Below are 17,696 nucleotides of genomic sequence, written 5' to 3' on the forward strand. Positions count from 1 at the left end.
CGTCACTGTACCACAACACGGTGGTCGACATCAATTCACCCTTCTCCAAACCAGACCGCAAGATCATGAACATGGGGCAATCAGACGTCATCACTGTCTCCCCTCAAATGGAGCTCCCCAAGTCGCCCATCTCAAGTCGGACCGTCCAGATCAATAGCACCAAGCCCATCACCGTGAGTGCCATCAACCTCAAAACCCATAGCATCCAGACCTCTCTGGTGGTGGCTGTTGAAAACATGGCCACAGAATACAAGATCCCGCCTGTTCCCAGGGTCCAGGGAACAACCGAGTTCATGTCCTGGTATCCAGGCAGCGTTCCGGAGCGAGGTCCCTTCAAGGTCATCGTGGTCAACTCCAACGTGGAGAACACTGTGACGCTGAGCAGCAACACAGAGCACAACGTTACGCTCAAGCCAAACCAGCTGGTTCAGTTCTGGGTCAACGAGTCCAATGCCGACCAGGTGGTGAAGGCGGAGCAGCCGGTGGCAGTGCTGTTCAGCCACCCATGCGCCACCCTCTTCAACTGCACCTGTGGGATGGTGTTCACCCCCCTGGAGCCGGCCAACGATGCCCCGCTCAAGTTCCTGGTCCCACCTTATTTGATCGAGGGTGTTGAGAGCGAGATGTTCCTGCTTCTTGGGAGCCAAGCTGCCAGCAGCCTGGTGCCCTTAATCACGGAGAAGCCCCTCGTGTGGTCCCCTGGTCCGGTGATCTTCTACAGGCCTGGCTTGCTGCTCAGCATCATCCCAGAAGAGGACTTCTCCTCCTGCTTCATGGTCCACAGACTCTCCTATATTGCGAATCTTTCTAGCTCCGTTCTCCTGGTGGTCCACAGAGGGCAGACAGACGGCGTTCGCCTTGCAGAACTTCCGCTGCCCAGCCCAGACTGGAAGGAATTGAAGGGGACTGAGTACATGTCCACCAGCTTTACTGTGACCATGGACAAGAACATCATCTGGCACACTTCCTCCAAGATGGCGGTCTATTATATGGGAGAAAAAGACAATCTGCTGTTTGGAAACCCCGCCCCCAGCATCAGCAAAAACCCAGGTAATTGACGGTTTCATATTGAATCAATATTGTGTCATCGTGTCATGTTTTGTCCCATTGTTCACCTGATGTTATCGTTATGAAGCTTCAAACTAATTAGCTTCCAGTAGAACACAGAAATAGTCCAATCTAGATGAATTTACGTTTCTGCCAGATGTTTGTGTAATGTTGACACTTAATGTAATGACCAAGAGTTTTGGGTCTTGGTTGAACTGCCTTGTACCTCCAGACTACAGGGGCTGCGTCCTGTCACCAGAGGTCCTGGAGCTGGGAGACGTGGAGCTGAGTTGGCCCCAGGCGGCTCAGCACTGTGCTGCACGCGGCCTCCAGCTGCTCAGCCAGGACACTATGGAGCTGCAGCAGCACGTTGCCACCAAGCTGCGGCAGATGATGACTGAGCAGAACCGCTGGCAAGGTGCGGCGTGGATCGGCCTGCGTCGCAGCTCGCTGACCGGTGAGTGGTACTGGGTGAGCCAAGCCTCCGTGGAGAGCACCCGCTGGGGAGCCGGTGAGCCAGGGACCCCCCTGGACGGCCAGTGTGCCACGATGGCTCTGGAGCCAGACCGGGACTTTGGTTGGCGCGACGAGAGCTGCTGCAGGGCCGCCCCCCCGGTCTGCTACAAGCCCCCCAAGCTGCTCTCTCTGGACTAGTAGCAGTTTCTATTTAAGGACTTGACTGATTGAGTCCATGTTCAAATGTCAAATGTTTTATTTTCTTTCTGTTTTGAACTCGATGTTTGTTGGGAAATCAAATCAGTCAAGGACACAAAACCAAAATATGCCTCCATATAAAACATTACATGTAATATTTAATATGTATTATATATGTCGTGATGTACCTTCAACCTCCTCCAGATGTAGTTTAGTTCATCAAATAACATTGTGCTGTTTTAAACAAGCAATTGAAGTCGGTTCACAAAGATTCTGATTAATAAAACCAAACGGAGAATGTTAAGAAACTTTACATGAAACGGAGAAAACAGTGAAATGAAATAATAAATTGACATGAAATATTGATTGGGAATGATTTCAGTATGACTAGTTATCAAACTACAAGCACTAATTTGTATAACTTGTATGTCTAGTTTCATAATTAGATTATCTAGTTTTATAATTTGAATATCTAGTTTACATCTAGAGCTTCACAGCATCGTAGTGAACTATTCTCCTCCGTATGAATTAACTCTTTCCTGTAACAACTATAATGTAATAGAAAAATAAACTCTTTCCTGTTATTAATGATCAACTGGACATCCGTTGTATTTTCCATGCAGCGCCACTAGCGAGCATTAGCATTAGCATGTAGCTTAGACAAAACCAGGAGGAGAAGTGGTTGCCGTGATAACAGTCATAATAAACACACAATTACAACGTTAAACAACACAGCAAATCAGGAGCAAGCAGAGTGGGAGCAGTGCTGTGTGCTCTGGTCACTTCCTGGGGCAGCTGAGGCCGCACCCCGCACACCACCGCACCACCCAGGCGCCCAGGCCCAGCAGCAGCAGAGCTTTGGCCCCCAGGGAGACGGACAGCAGGACCAGGAGTGGCGGAGCCTCCCCTACGGCCGGCCCGGGCACAACGTACAGGGTGGCCTGGTCCCGGCCCAGCGGGTTGGTGGCGCTGCAGGTGTAGTCTTGTCCCGGCAGGACCCCCCCGAGCCGGCTGAGGGCGTGGTGCCGCCCGGCCGAGTCCTGGGCCGACGGTGCCGACACGTCCCCCTCCAGGACCCGGTCTGGACTCAACCACTGCAGGTCCGGCAGGGGGGAGCCCAGGACCTCGCAGACGGCGCTGAACCCCGCTTCGTTGCCGCCCTCTACTGACAGGCCCAGGATCCGCGGGGCTGCTGCAGAGGAAGAGCAGGACAGACATTCAGGGAAAATCCTTCTTCTTCATCATCGGGAGCCGATCAGACCGATCGGCATCAGAAGCTTTTTGATTGATCGGTGTTGAAAGAATCCCCATTGCTCCAACACTGGATCAAACAAAAGCTTCTGATGCTGATCGATCTGATCGGCTCCCAGTTATGAAAGAAGAAGGTTCGGAGTTTTACAAACATGTCGCTGTGTCTGGTTCCACTCGATTTATTTTGTTTCTATCAGAGGGAAACTGCAGAGTGGATCAGCTAGCTTAGCTTCTCTGACATTTCCCCATAAAACTTGGGTATCTCTTTTGTGTTTCCGTCCCCCTACCCTCCACCCGGAGCCTGGTGCCCATCTTGTCCTCGTAGCCGGCGTGCTGTTTCCCCGGCACCTCCACCCGGCAGTAGTAGCGCCCACTGTCCTGCAGGTTGGCGCTGTTGATGCGCAGGGAGAGGTCGTGCTCGCGCGGGTTCCCCTCCAGGCGGTAGCGATGGTCCTGCCGGGGCCCGGGCTCGCAGGTCTGCGCCGCGTTGCGGGTGGTGCAGCTGAACAGCGGGGCGGCATCACGGCTGTGGCCCAGGCGCCACAGCACCGTCAGGGCGGAATGCTGAGTGTGGTGAGGGTGGCTGAAGGAGCAGGGCAACACCACTGGGTAGCCCTCCATCGCCCGCACCTCCGCCTGCACCGTCATAGACCAGCCGTCATCACCAGAGCCCCGACCTGGGGGCAAAGTGCTGATGTCAGCAGGGGTTCCCTCCGCCACCCACTATGGGTCCTCAACGGAATTGCAGGGGGTCAAGAGAAAGGTGTGGTTTTTTTTTTGTTTTTTTTTCATAGGTTTTATTTTGTTCTCTATTTTTAAACTCTGTGATCTGATTGATCTTCTCGATCGTCCTCACTTTGCTGCCGCCTCTAACCTTCATTCGGAAGCGAGCTTCACACCAAATCCGTAACCGCATCCGACAGCCACATTCTCCCAATAGTGGCTGTCGGATGAACTGCGCCTGATTGTGACTATTGTGACATCCCACGGTAACGCTGATAACGTTGTTGTTTTATATATTTAGAACTTATGACTTATTTACTTTTTTTTAATCCCAGTTCCAATAAAAAAGTGTCCAACGCAGAGCCAATGCCAAAACTCATACTCGGGACATACACCACACAATTGGCCTAGGGCTTGGGGGATGGGTGGGGTGCAAGCTATGTTGGTGGGGATGCAGTTGGCAGCTGCCATCTTGCCTGTCATGCTCCTGCCCCAACGTGCTTCTGGTCTGTCCCGAAATTTTGAGCCCACTCATAATAGCTTAGAAGACATAGACTGGCACACCAATCCTACTCCGAACAACAAGATTCAAGATTCAAGATTCAAGATTTTTATTTGTCACATACATATACATACTTTCATACATATATGCAGTGAAATGTAATGCAACGCACCCGGTGATAACACACAATATGTCCTAGGAAAAAAAATAAAAGTAGAAAATTCCTTTCTTATAGACCGACTAACTGACTCCTAAAACGTAATACAGTAAGTTGAATACTTATAGAATAAGATAAAAATATATAGAATAAAATACAATAAAAATAAATTGAAATAAAATGGAATAGATAGAAGGAATATGCCTATGTATATACAGATATGTGAATTAAAGTGGCATGTGAATGTGAATAGAGTGAGGTAGTGTTTGGGATAATACAGCACAGTATACAACAGTACGGCGCAGCAATACGGCATCACGAACAACCCTGAACAGTGACACAGTATGCGGTACAGTATGCTACATACAGTACAGTAGGTAGTGGAGCCTAGTGCATGGCTCAGTTAGGACCCCTGGTGAGGTCAGCGTTGACAGTTCTAATGGCTTGAGGGAAAAAACTCCGTCTCAGTCTCTCTATTCTCGCTGTGTGACTGCGGAGGCGCTTGCCTGACCACAGCAGCTGAAACAGTCCGTTGTTGGGGTGATGAGGATCCTTCATGATCCTGCAGCTCTGCTATTACACCTCCTGGTGTATAACTCCTGCAAGGGGGGGAGGGTAGTTCCAGTGGTACGTTCAGCTGAACGCACCACCCTCTGCAGGGCCCGCCTGTCCTGAGCAGTACAGTACAAACCAGGCAGTGATGTTGCCTGTCAGGATGCTCTCCACTGCTCCAGAGTAGAAGGACTTGAGGATCCTCACCGAGACCCGGAATTTCCTCAGCTGCCTGAGGTGGTAGAGACGCTGCCTCGCCTTTCTCACCAGAGTGTCTGTGTGAACAGTCCATGTTAAGTCCTCTGTGATGTGGACTCCCAGATATCTGAAGCTGCTCACCCTATCAACAGAAGTCCCATTAATCCACAAGGGCGCGTGCGTCCTCGATTGTGATCCACGCCTAAAGTCCACAATCAGCTCCTTGGTTTTGCTGACGTTCAGCTGTAGGCTGTTGTCCTAGCACCAGAGTGACAGGTCAGCCACCTCCTCGCGCTAGGCCTTCTCATCGCCGTCGGTGATCAGGCCCACGACCACGGTGTCGTCAGCAAACTTGATGATGGTGTTGGAGCTGGACCTGGCCACACAGTCATGTGTGTACAGGGAGTACAGTAGGGGGCTGAGGACGCAGCCCTGGGGGGGATCCTGTATTCAGGGTGAGGGAGCTGGACATGTACTTCCCCACCTTGACCACCTGGGGGCGGCCTGTGAGGAAGTCCAGGATCCAGGTGCACAGCGGACCATTCAATCCGAGCTCCATCAGCTTGACACCCAGTCTGGTGGGGACTATGGTGTTGAAAGCTGAACTATAATCGATGGACAGCATTCTCACATAGGCCCCCTTCTTTATGATAAAAAAAGGAAAAAAATACTAAAAAGTAAAAGAGTAACCGGAGCGCTGGCGCAGGCGACCGCTAGGGGCGGCGCCACTATCGCCACTCACTCCACTCACTCCACCATACCAGGGTCTGCGGGGGGGCGGTGCGAGTGATTCGGTTTCAACTTGCCTGAAGGACTCGCACCCCCACACCCCGCAATTTTAACTGCAATTGCCAACAGCACACATGAGCACTGGGGTTTTTCGGGGTGGCCGGTCGCTGGCGGGTCGGTGTGGGGACCTGGTTGGAGTCCTGACGGCTTGCGCCTGGTGGCTTGGGATGCTGCCGGATGCCTTCCGGGGCCCCTGGGGGGACTGCTTGCCGTTGTGGGTGTGGGTTGGGGTGTGGAGGGTGGCTGTTGGCCTTTTGCTTCTGCAGCGCGGCTTCTCTGCGGGGGGTGCCCCGGGTGCTGGGGGTGGCAGAGGGCTTGTATACCTGACGGCCTGCTGGCAGGGGGGGGTGTAACATTGAGGCTAGGCACACGCTGCTACATGTATGGTCACTCGGCACTCACGCCGGGCGGGGCGGGCTGCGGTGGGGCGGGCCTCTCCCTTCTGCGGGGCGTGGGTGGGCATGAGGGTCCTGCCGGCTCGCCCGTGGGGCGGGCGGCTCGGGCAGGATGTCGGCCTGTCCCCATGGGGCCAGGGATGTATGTGTGCACCCCTGGGGTGCGGGGTCTCCTAGCGCTCCCTGGGACTGGGTCATGCTCCTCGGAGCTTATCACACAGGGGCGGGGCTTATCACACATGGGCGGGGCTTATCGCACAGGGGCGGAGCTTATCACACAGGGGCGGGGCTTTTCACAGTACGTCACTGCTTTTCGCCTGCAAAAATCCTACTCTCCGTAGGAATTAATCAACTTCTTGTCGTTTGTCGGATCTGGTCTAAAGCTGGTTTACTCTCTGTCTCAACGTGGACTAAATGCATCACATCCAAATTAACTGAACAACAATCTGAACTAAAATGCAAGTTATTGTTTATCGCGCTTTCAACTGATTAGAAAATGTAAAAATAACCAGATTTGGAAAAAATGGAACTCAGATAGCGTGTTAGCTTCTAGCCGTATTCTCTAAATAGTTAGACACAGCATTACCCAGAATCCCATGCATTGATCTGGTTGCAGAAAGCAACTTCCTGCTTTTTAAAAATTATTATTTTTATACTCCAAAACCGACCGGTCTGCTTGATTTCCATGCAGTAAACTCTGACTTCTGGTGGCAGAAAGGAGTATTACTGCTCAATGATTTTGGGTCACATTTCATTTTGACTCAAGTAACTGAAAAAGCAGAAGAAGAAATATAAATAATAGGAAACTAAAAAGGCAACTTCCTGTTTCCACTTCAGAATAATAGTACCACCTCAGTGTGTCACACAGACAATATCAGCAAATTCTGATGTTGAATTTCAAATTTTGGTGCTACTACTGTATCATTCTGAAAAGGAAACAGGAAGTTTCCTTAAAATTCCTATCAGCAGTACAATTTGCAGGCAATACTTATTATTATTGCACAATTATTCATTCTATTTTTTATTTAATAAATATCCATTTGCTCAATGTAGTTGATTATGTATTTGTATTTGTCCTTTGTTTATAACTTTATTCATTATTGACGGAACATCGCTTTTATTTTGAAATCATTTCAGAATTATAGTTTCCCCCTTTGTTTTCAGTATATTCAATGAGTAAATACTTGATATTAAAAAAGAAAGACACCTGGTAAAGCTTCTGCAGCGCAGCACAGGAAGGCGCTTGTTGGGACTCTCAAATTCACAGGAGAGGCGTAATAAGGACATATATCAAAATAATGACATATATATCAGAATAAGGACATAAACATCAGAATAATGACATCTATATAAAAATAAGGACGTATATTTCAAAATAAGGACATATATTTCAAAATAAGGACATATATTACAGAATAAGGACAAATATATAAAAACAAAGACATATATATCAAAATATGGACATATATTAGAATAAGGACATATATTCAGAAATGGACATATACAGTATCAGAATAAGGACATTATGGTGGATGGGATGGCTTGAGCAGCCACACCTGATGCCCGTTGGTTGGTCTAACGAGTGGCAGGTTAAAACCCCATCCACACACTCACTCAGGATATGAGTCATGACATGTTCCATCTGCTCCTGGCTTGTTCCACCTAGTCTCATCTCTACAATAAACTGGTGTTAACAACCCCCCGATGTCTGCGTCTCTGTGCAGCAGGGCCCTGAAAACGCCATTTGGGTGGCGTGTGGCTTGCGAAACTGCCACAAACATACATCAAAGAAGGACATATACTGTACATCAGAATAAGGACATGTATATCAAAATAAGAACATATATATCAAAATAAGGACATACAGTATATATATCAGAATAAGGACATGTATATCAAAATAAGAACATATATATCAAAATAAGGACATACAGTATATATATCAGAATAAGGACATGTATATCAAAATAAGAACATATATATCAAAATAAGGACATACAGTATATATATCAGAATAAGGACATATATATCAGAATAACAACATATCAAAATAAGGACATATATTTCAAAATAAGGACATACAGTATATAAGAATAAGGGCATTTATATACAAAATAAAGACATGTCAAAATAAGCATATAATTATCAGAATGAGGACATATATATCAGAATAAGGACATACAGTATATATATCAGAATAAGGACGTATACTGTATATATATCAGAATAAGGACATATATCAAAAAAGGTCATGTATATCAGAATAATGACCTATATCAGAATAAGAACATATTTGTCAGAATAAGGAGATATTTCAAAAAAGGTCATATATATATATCAGAATAAGGACATAATATTATCAAAATAAGGACATATATATCAAAATAAGGATATATATATATATACAAAATAAAGACATACACTGTATGTCAAAATAAGGACATACATATCAGAATAAGGGCATACGTACAGTATACACAAAAGAAAGGCAAATATCAGAATAAGGACATATATATCAAAATAAGGACACATATATAAGAATAAGGACATGTATCAGAATAAGGACATTTATATCAGAATAAGGACATATTTCTCAAAATAAGGACATATATATCAAGTTCAAGTTCAAGTTCAAGAGATTATTTGTCACATACATATACACACGGTCATACATATATGCAGTGAAATGTCATGACACCCGGTGATGACGCACAATAAGCTCTATAAGCTCTAAAAATACAAAAATATACCAAAATGTGCGTAATCGACACAAGGTCAAAATAAGGACATATATCAGAATAAGGACATATGTACTGTAAATACAAAATAAAGACATATATTAGAATAAGGACATCTATATATCAGAATCACAACATAATATATCAGAATAAGGACATATATTTCAAAATAAGGACATATATATCAGAATAGGACATATATAGCAAAATAGACATATATATAAGAATAACGACATATATCAAAATAAGGACATATATCAAAAATTGACATATATATATTTATATATATATATATATATATATATATATATATAAAAAAGGACATATATATCACACTAAGGACATCAATATCAGAATAAGGACATACAGTATATACATCAGAATAAGAACATATATATAAAAATTAAGACATATATCAAAAAAGGAATACAGAATAAGGAACTTACTGTAAATATAATTTATAGTAAATGATATGATGATGTCATAAAGCATCTTACTGTAAATCTCATTTATAGTAAATAATATGATGACGTCACAAAATGTCTTACTGTAATTATAATTTATAGTAAATAATATGATGACATCACAAAGCATCTTACTGTAAATCTCCTTAATTTTAGTACCAGACGTGTGATGTGTCAGTTAACCAAGACCAACTAAATATTTGTTTTTATAGGGTGTTTTTCATTCATATCTGCTCTGTATGTGGATCGATTTGGATTCAATTTAAACCACAAGATGACATAATGTGGTAATAAGGTGACATAATGGTTAAAACAACACCTCAACTGTGTTTGTGTGTTATGTCAAAGTATGTGTTCCAGCTAGTTTTAGGCTTCAAAATGACTAAAACATGATAATAACAACAATAATAATACAATAAAAATAATCATAATCATAATAATAAACATAATAATAATAATAATAATAATAATAATACCTCCCAGTGCAGAGAGCAGCAGAGTGAAGAAGACAAAGTGAGCGTCCATCCTGAGCCTGAAGCCGACTGACCCTCAGGGTGTGAGTCAGTGCTCTTCAGGCCTCCTGCTCCTTCTTCCTCCTTTTCACATTTAACAGCTTGTTTTATTTTTATTTTGATGAATCTTCCTCCGTCTCAGCTTCCTGCTCAAACAACTGCTGCAGCAACCACGTGACGCAGCACAGAGAGGAGCAGATATATGGAGCCACTGTTTCTGATGAAGTTCCAGCTGAATAAAGTATCACAAAGTGCATTTTTTCAGTCCAGGTACTGCTCAGTTAGCAACTGAGCAGTACCTGCAACCAGGTCCTGAAGTGAAGTAGTCCATAAGTCAGGACCTGTATTACTTCATGGTAAGGGGGCGTGGCTGGTGTATATAGTGTGTATATATATATATATATATATATATATATATATATATATATATATATATATATATTTATATATATATATATATATATATAGTATACTATACATATTAGATTCTTTATACTCTATACTATATACTCTACTAAATACTATACAGTGTACTCTATACTATATACTATACTATGTACTATATACTATATACTATACGATATACTATATACTTTACTATATACTCTATACTATATACTGTATACTGTATACTCTATACTCTATACTCTATACTCCAAACCTCTTGAATCTTGAACTATATACTATTCTATATACTCTATGCTATGTACTATACTATATATGCTATATACTATACATACTATATACTATATACTATACTATATACTCTATACTATATACTACATGCTATATACTATATACTATACTATATACTATATGCAATATACTATACTATACACTATATACTATATATACTATATATTATATACTCTATATTATTTACAATACGATATACTTTATACTATATACTATACTATATACTCTATACTATATTCTATACTATATACTCGATACACTATACTCTACTATATACTCTATACTATATCCTATGCTATATACTAGACATACTGTATACTATATACTATACTATATACTCTATACTATACAATATACTATATACTTTATACTTGTTGCTTTATACTTGTTTCTGTTTTTGCTGTTGTAGATGTTTTTCTTGTGTTTTTTGTTGTTGCTGCTGTTGTTGCTGCTGCTGTTTATTATTATCATTATTTTGAAATGACCAGCTGACAACAATATTCTTTCTTTGATTGTATTTCTTTGAAAAGCACATTGTATTGCCCTGGTATGAAATGCGCTTTATAAATAAAGTCTGACTTGACTTTACCCTGACCGCCATTATGGGGGACTAGGGACACCACCCGCCCCTGCTCCGGAGGTCATGGACTGACCCGCTCCATCCGATCAAATCCAGCGGAGCTCCGAGACCCGGGGGAAGGAAAATAAGAAGCGCACAGCACCTGGTATTGCCAGGCCATCTCCCATCCAAGTACTAACCAGGCCCCGACCCTGTTTAGCTTCCGAGATCGGACGAGTTCCGACGCAATCAGGTCGGTGAGGTCGGGGCGCTGTAAAGCCGGAGGCCGGAGCCACCGGCCACCTACGCCCCCTACCCTTCCAAGTCGACCCGGAGCCGGACGCGGCGCTCCGCCAGCAGAGGAAATGCGGCCGACGCCCGGGCGGAGGTCCCTAACAAGGGGATCCTCTCAACTGCGGGTCGCTGAGCCTCGAGTCCCCCCAGCCTCACCCCTCAGAGTCAGCGAGGCGAGGCTTACTGGAGGCACGGCGCCAGGGAGGCGAAGGTCCGACGTGGTCTGTGGAAGGTGGGGAAGAACAGCCCTGTGTGCGTACTGCAGACAGCTCCAGGGAGAGCGACTGACATCACTGTTCCGCAGGTTGCTGCGCCCGGCTCACGCAGGGTGGGTATGTTCCCCCCACCAACTGGACGGCGCTGGCTTCGTCGCCGCCGCTCGGCGCGTCTGCTCGGGAGGTGGTGTGGCGGAACGTGACTTGCAGACGGGCGGAGCCCCAGGTTGACCCAGGGCCGCAAGGTGCGTTCCAAGTGTAGATGATCATTGTGTCCTGCAATTCACATTAGTTCTCGCAGCTAGATGCCTTCTTCATCGACGCACGAGCCGAGTGATCCACCGCTAAGAGCTGTCACAAGAGTTTGTCTTTCATTTTTGGGCCACAATTCATGACGAGGCTGATTTAGCTTCAAGCACGACCACGACCGCCACAGGATGGCCGCGTGAGGTCATTCAACCCACACCCTGTTCCAGATGAACGGCAGGAGAATGTGGGTACCGCGATAACCCACCCTCCAGAATCCTGGGCCTATTACATGTTGTTGTTTCTATGTTTGTGTTTTCGTGTACATGTTGTTGTTTCTATGTTTATGTTTTCGTGTACATGTTGTTGTTTCTATGTTTGTGTTTTCATGTACATGTTGTTTCTATGTTTATGTGTTTTCATGTACATGTTGTTGTTTCTATGTTTGTGTTTTCGTGTACATGTTGTTGTTTCTATGTTTATGTGTTTTTGTGTACATGTTGTTGTTTCTATGTTCGTGTTTTCGTGTACATGTTGTTGTTTCTATGTTTATGTGTTTTCATGTACATGTTGTTGTTTCTATGTTTGTGTTTTCGTGTACATGTTGTTGTTTCTATGTTTATGTTTTCGTGTACATGTTGTTGTTTCTATGTTTATGTGTTTTCATGTACATGTTGTTGTTTCTATGTTTATGTGTTTTCGTGTACATGTTGTTGTTTCTATGTTTATGTTTTCGTGTACATGTTGTTGTTTCTATGTTTATGTGTTTTCATGTACATGTTGTTGTTTCTATGTTTATGTGTTTTCGTGTACATGTTGTTGTTTCTATGTTTGTGTTTTCGTGTACATGTTGTTGTTTCTATGTTTATGTGTTTTCATGTACATGTTGTTGTTTCTATGTTTATGTGTTTTCGTGTACATGTTGTTGTTTCTATGTTTATGTTTTCGTGTACATGTTGTTGTTTCTATGTTTATGTGTTTTCATGTACATGTTGTTGTTTCTATGTTTATGTGTTTTCATGTACATGTTGTTGTTTCTATGTTTATGTGTTTTCGTGTACATGTTGTTGTTTCTATGTTTGTGTTTTCGTGTACATGTTGTTGTTTCTATGTTTATGTGTTTTCATGTACATGTTGTTGTTTCTATGTTTATGTGTTTTCATGTACATGTTGTTGTTTCTATGTTTATGTGTTTTCATGTACATGTTGTTGTTTCTATGTTTATGTGTTTTCGTGTACATGTTGTTGTTTCTATGTTTGTGTTTTCGTGTACATGTTGTTGTTTCTATGTTTATGTGTTTTCGTGTACATGTTGTTGTTTCTATGTTTGTGTTTTCATGTACATGTTGTTGTTTCTATGTTTGTGTTTTCATGTACATGTTGTTGTTTCTATGTTTATGTGTTTTCATGTACATGTTGTTGTTTCTATGTTTGTGTTTTCATGTACATGTTGTTGTTTCTATGTTTGTGTTTTCGTGTACATGTTGTTGTTTCTATGTTTATGTGTTTTCGTGTACATGTTGTTGTTTCTATGTTTATGTGTTTTTGTGTACATGTTGTTGTTTCTATGTTTATGTGTTTTCATGTACATGTTGTTGTTTCTATGTTTATGTGTTTTCGTGTACATGTTGTTGTTTCTATGTTTATGTGTTTTTGTGTACATGTTGTTGTTTCTATGTTTATGTGTTTTCGTGTACATGTTGTTGTTTCTATGTTTATTGGCGTCACCATGGTGATTCTCCCTCTTGTGGTAGTGATGATGATCAGTTGTTTAAACACCAAACCTGGTAAGATGCTTCTCCAAAGAGGGGGGTTGCTGCTGCTTCTGTGCTCTGCTCATTCTACAGCTCCTCACAGGACAGAGTTGTTGCAGCAGTTGTTGGTGATTAAAGATGAATAAAGAGTTTCATTGCAGCTTGACAAGTTCAACTCCACTTGCAGCCAACTCTGTCCTGGATGCAACGCAACAAATACTCTGTGTAGTATGTGCAGCATGATGACGGTACAGGGGAAAAAAAGTATTTTTAAAAACAATTTTATTCAAATTGGAGGCAATTCAACAAACCAAAGTTTGCCCAGATCTCCACCAGGAGGCGCTAGAGATGCACGATGAGGAAATAACTGCAGCATCGAGGCTCTGAAAAGTTACATACACGTAATCAATGAATAAAAAGAGGCGACAGTTTTGGAACGATTTCATATGTCAAAGATATATTTTGTTGAAAAGCTGAGAAATATATATAAAAAAATGTAAAACAAAGCAGATAATTTACTTTGTGGTACTCTTATTTTGCTGCAGACAGTGATATTTTACATCTGGTTGGGAATGTCTGGTCCAACCCAGTTTAGAACCAGTGGAACCAGCGTTTCACCGCTGCGGTTCCTGAGGCAGCAGTTCCACCACAGGGTGAGGTTCACAACTAAGATGGAGGCTTCACCACTTCCTGTTTCATCTGTTTCATCTGTAGGCAGAGAGAGAGAGAGAGAGCGACCACAGGAAGTGGTCACACAGTTCCTCTGTTATTCAACTTGTTCATGCTGCAGCTCCACCCTCTGTTTACTTTCTACATCTCTGTATCCGTAGATTCTACTGCAACATTTACATTTTATTTCAGGGTGGAGGAGTGGAATAAATAACCTGTGGCTTCAACCTTTAACCCGTTTCACACTTGTCTCTACTCAGGAAGAAAGAGAAACAGCTTAATGCTTCACAAACACAACGTTCATATTAAAACACAACGTTCATGTTAAAACACAACGTTCATGTTAAAACACAACGTTCATATTAAAACACAACGTTCATGTTAAAACACAACGTTCATATTAAAACACAACGTTCATGTTAAAACACAACGTTCATGGTAAAACACAACGTTCATGTTAAAACACAACGTTCATGGTAAAACACAACGTTCATGTTAAAACACAACGTTCATATTAAAATACAACGTTTTCATTGGATCAGATGAAACAGGGCGTGGTTGAGCTGGAATGCCCAGGATGAATGATCCATATTCCGTATTTTCCTCCCTGTGGTCACTGTTCAGAGGCCGGTGGAGTTGACCCCAAAGCCCGGACTGGACTTAGATTTCAACCAATAGATTTGCTCCACACGCTGCTAAATCAAATGATCAATACTTTGTACAGTGTTGTCTGGTTAGGAACGCCACTGCCATCTCACCTAAACATTTCCATGCTTCCCCAGGTTTGTCATCTGGGCCAACTGCCTTTCCACTCTTCATCTTCTTTAATGCTGTTCTCACCTCATCCTTGCTAATTTGCTGCACTTCTTGATCCACTATCCCCACATCATCCACTCTTCTCTCCCTCTCAATTTCTTCATTCATCAACTCCTCAAAGGACTCCTTCCACCTTCTCAACACACTCTCCTCACTAGTCAGCACATTCCCATCATTATCCTTCATCACCCTAACCTGCTGTACATCCTTCCCAGCTTGGTTCCTTTGTCTTGCCAATCGGTACAAGTCCTTTTCTCCTTCCTTAACGTCCAACCTCTCATACAACTCGTCTTTTTCCTTTGCCACTTCTCTCTTCGCCTTGCGCCGCATCAGCTTGTACTCCTGTCTACTTTCTTCATCTCTGACTTTCCCATTTCTTCTTCGTCAACCTCTTCTGCTCTATGCTCTCTTGTACTTCCTCATTCCTCCACCAAGAGTCCTTATCTTCCTTCCTCTTCCCCCATGATTCATCAAACACCTTCTTGGCGTCTCCCTCACCACCTCTGGGGTTGTTTCCCAGTCATCTGGTAACCCTTCATTCCCACCTATTTCCTGCTTTACCTCGTCCCTAAATTGAATGCAACACTCCTCCTTTTTCAACTTCCACCATTTTATCTTTGGCTCTTCTTTCACTCTCTTCCTCTTCTCGGCCTCCAGAGTCATCCTACAGACCACCATCCAATGCTGCCAAGCAACACACCCCCCTACCACCACTTTGTAGTCACTAATCTCTTTCAGGTTGCACCTCCTGCATAAGATGTTATCCACCTGTGTGCACCTTCCTCCACTCTTGTCTGTCACCCTGTGTTCTTCCCTCTTCTTGAAATATGTGTTCACAACATTCAATTCCATCCTTTTGGTGAAATCCACCATCTGTCCTTCCACATTCCTCTCCTTGACACCATACCCACCCATCACCTTTCTCGTCACCTACGTCTCTGATCCCTTGGCCAACATGCCCATTGAGATCTGCTCCAACGACCATTCTCTCTCCTTTGGGGACGCTCTCCACCACTACATCCAACTCACTAAAGAATTCTTCTTTCTCCTCCATCTCACACCCAACTTGAAGAGCGTATGCACTGATCACATTCATTATCACCCCATCAATGTCCAGCTTCATGCTCATCACTCTGTCCCACACTCTGGTCACCTCCAAAACACTCTTGACATATTCTTCCTTTAACACCATCCCTACCCCGTTTCTCCTGCCATCCACTCCATGGTAAAAAAGTTTGTACCTGGCTGTGATACTCCTGGCCTTACTCCCCTTCCACCTGGTCTCTTGTACACATTATTAAAATCACATTACATATTAAAATCATTTGTGTTATTAAAATCACATTACATATTAAAATCATTCGTGTTGTTAAAATCATATTACATATTAAAATCATTCGTGTTGTTAAAATCATATTACATATTAAAATCATTAGTGTTGTTAAATTCATATTACATATTAAAATAATTCGTGTTATTAAAATCATATTACATATTAAAATAATTTGTGTTATTAAAATTATATTACATACTAAAATCATTTGTGTTATTGAAATCATATTACATACTAAAATCATTTGTGTTATTGAAATCATATTACATATTAAAATAATTTGTGTTATAAAAATCATATTACATAATAAAATCATTCGTGTTGTTAAAATCATATTACATAATAAAATCATTTGTGTTGTTAAAATCATATTACATATTAAAATCATTAGCGTTATTGAAATGATATTACATATTAAAATCATAACACTATGACGGTGTGAAATTAGAAAGAGATGAAAAGTCTCAATCCATCAACTTTTTTTCTGATCATTTACACTTTTATCCCATTTCCACTTTAAGATCAGAATTTCGATATTATTCTCGAAATACAATTTTATTCAAATGTTTTCTTCTTTGCAACTAGACCCCGCCCCCCAGGCCCCGCCCCGCCGGGCGGTGCCTCCATGGAGCGCAAAACCAGATGAAACCGCGTGTAGTCAGCACCGCCATCTTGGCGCGGTCTCTGACTAACACCAAAGTAACAAACTGCAATTTTATACAGAATAATGTCCCACGATCATAATACTGTTGTTATTGATATATAACTGTACATACTTAGCTACTTGACACATCACTTTTAAATGTACCTGCTTTATAATAAGAATTATTGTTCATATATAACTGTGACATATAACTTTTGTTGTGCATACACTTAGATTTTTGCTACTTTCTTCCATCAAGCACGTCCGCATCACGACGACTTGTGTCGTAAATGCGGCATAAATATCAGAATGAGCTCAGTGTGTGTGTGTGTGTGTGTGTGTGTGTGTGTGTGCGTGTGTGTGTGTGTGTGTGTGTGTGCGTGTGTGTGTGTGTGTGTGTGTGTGTGGGTGTGTGTGTGTGTGTGTGTGTGTGTGTGTGTGTGTGTGTGTGTGTGCTCAACACCGCTCAACGATGGCGGCGCTGTTGAC

At 42.8% G+C, this 17,696-nt stretch overlaps 1 protein-coding gene across 1 annotated transcript; it reads right to left on the minus strand.

Annotated features, from left to right (window-relative positions):
- Positions 1-2,480: 2,480 nt before the first annotated feature.
- LOC307234134 (sialic acid-binding Ig-like lectin 15) lies at positions 2,481-3,881 on the minus strand (the record flags this gene model as incomplete). Its single annotated transcript, XM_080005732.1, has 3 exons — positions 2,481-2,893; positions 3,240-3,675; positions 3,852-3,881. 3 exons carry the CDS (start codon positions 3,879-3,881, stop codon positions 2,481-2,483), a joined length of 879 nt encoding a protein of 292 aa, XP_079861858.1.
- Between the last annotated feature and the right edge of the window lie 13,815 nt (positions 3,882-17,696).

Source organism: Zeus faber (genome assembly GCF_960531495.2).
Source record: "Zeus faber genome assembly, chromosome: 8".
NCBI classification, from domain to species: domain Eukaryota; kingdom Metazoa; phylum Chordata; class Actinopteri; order Zeiformes; family Zeidae; genus Zeus; species Zeus faber.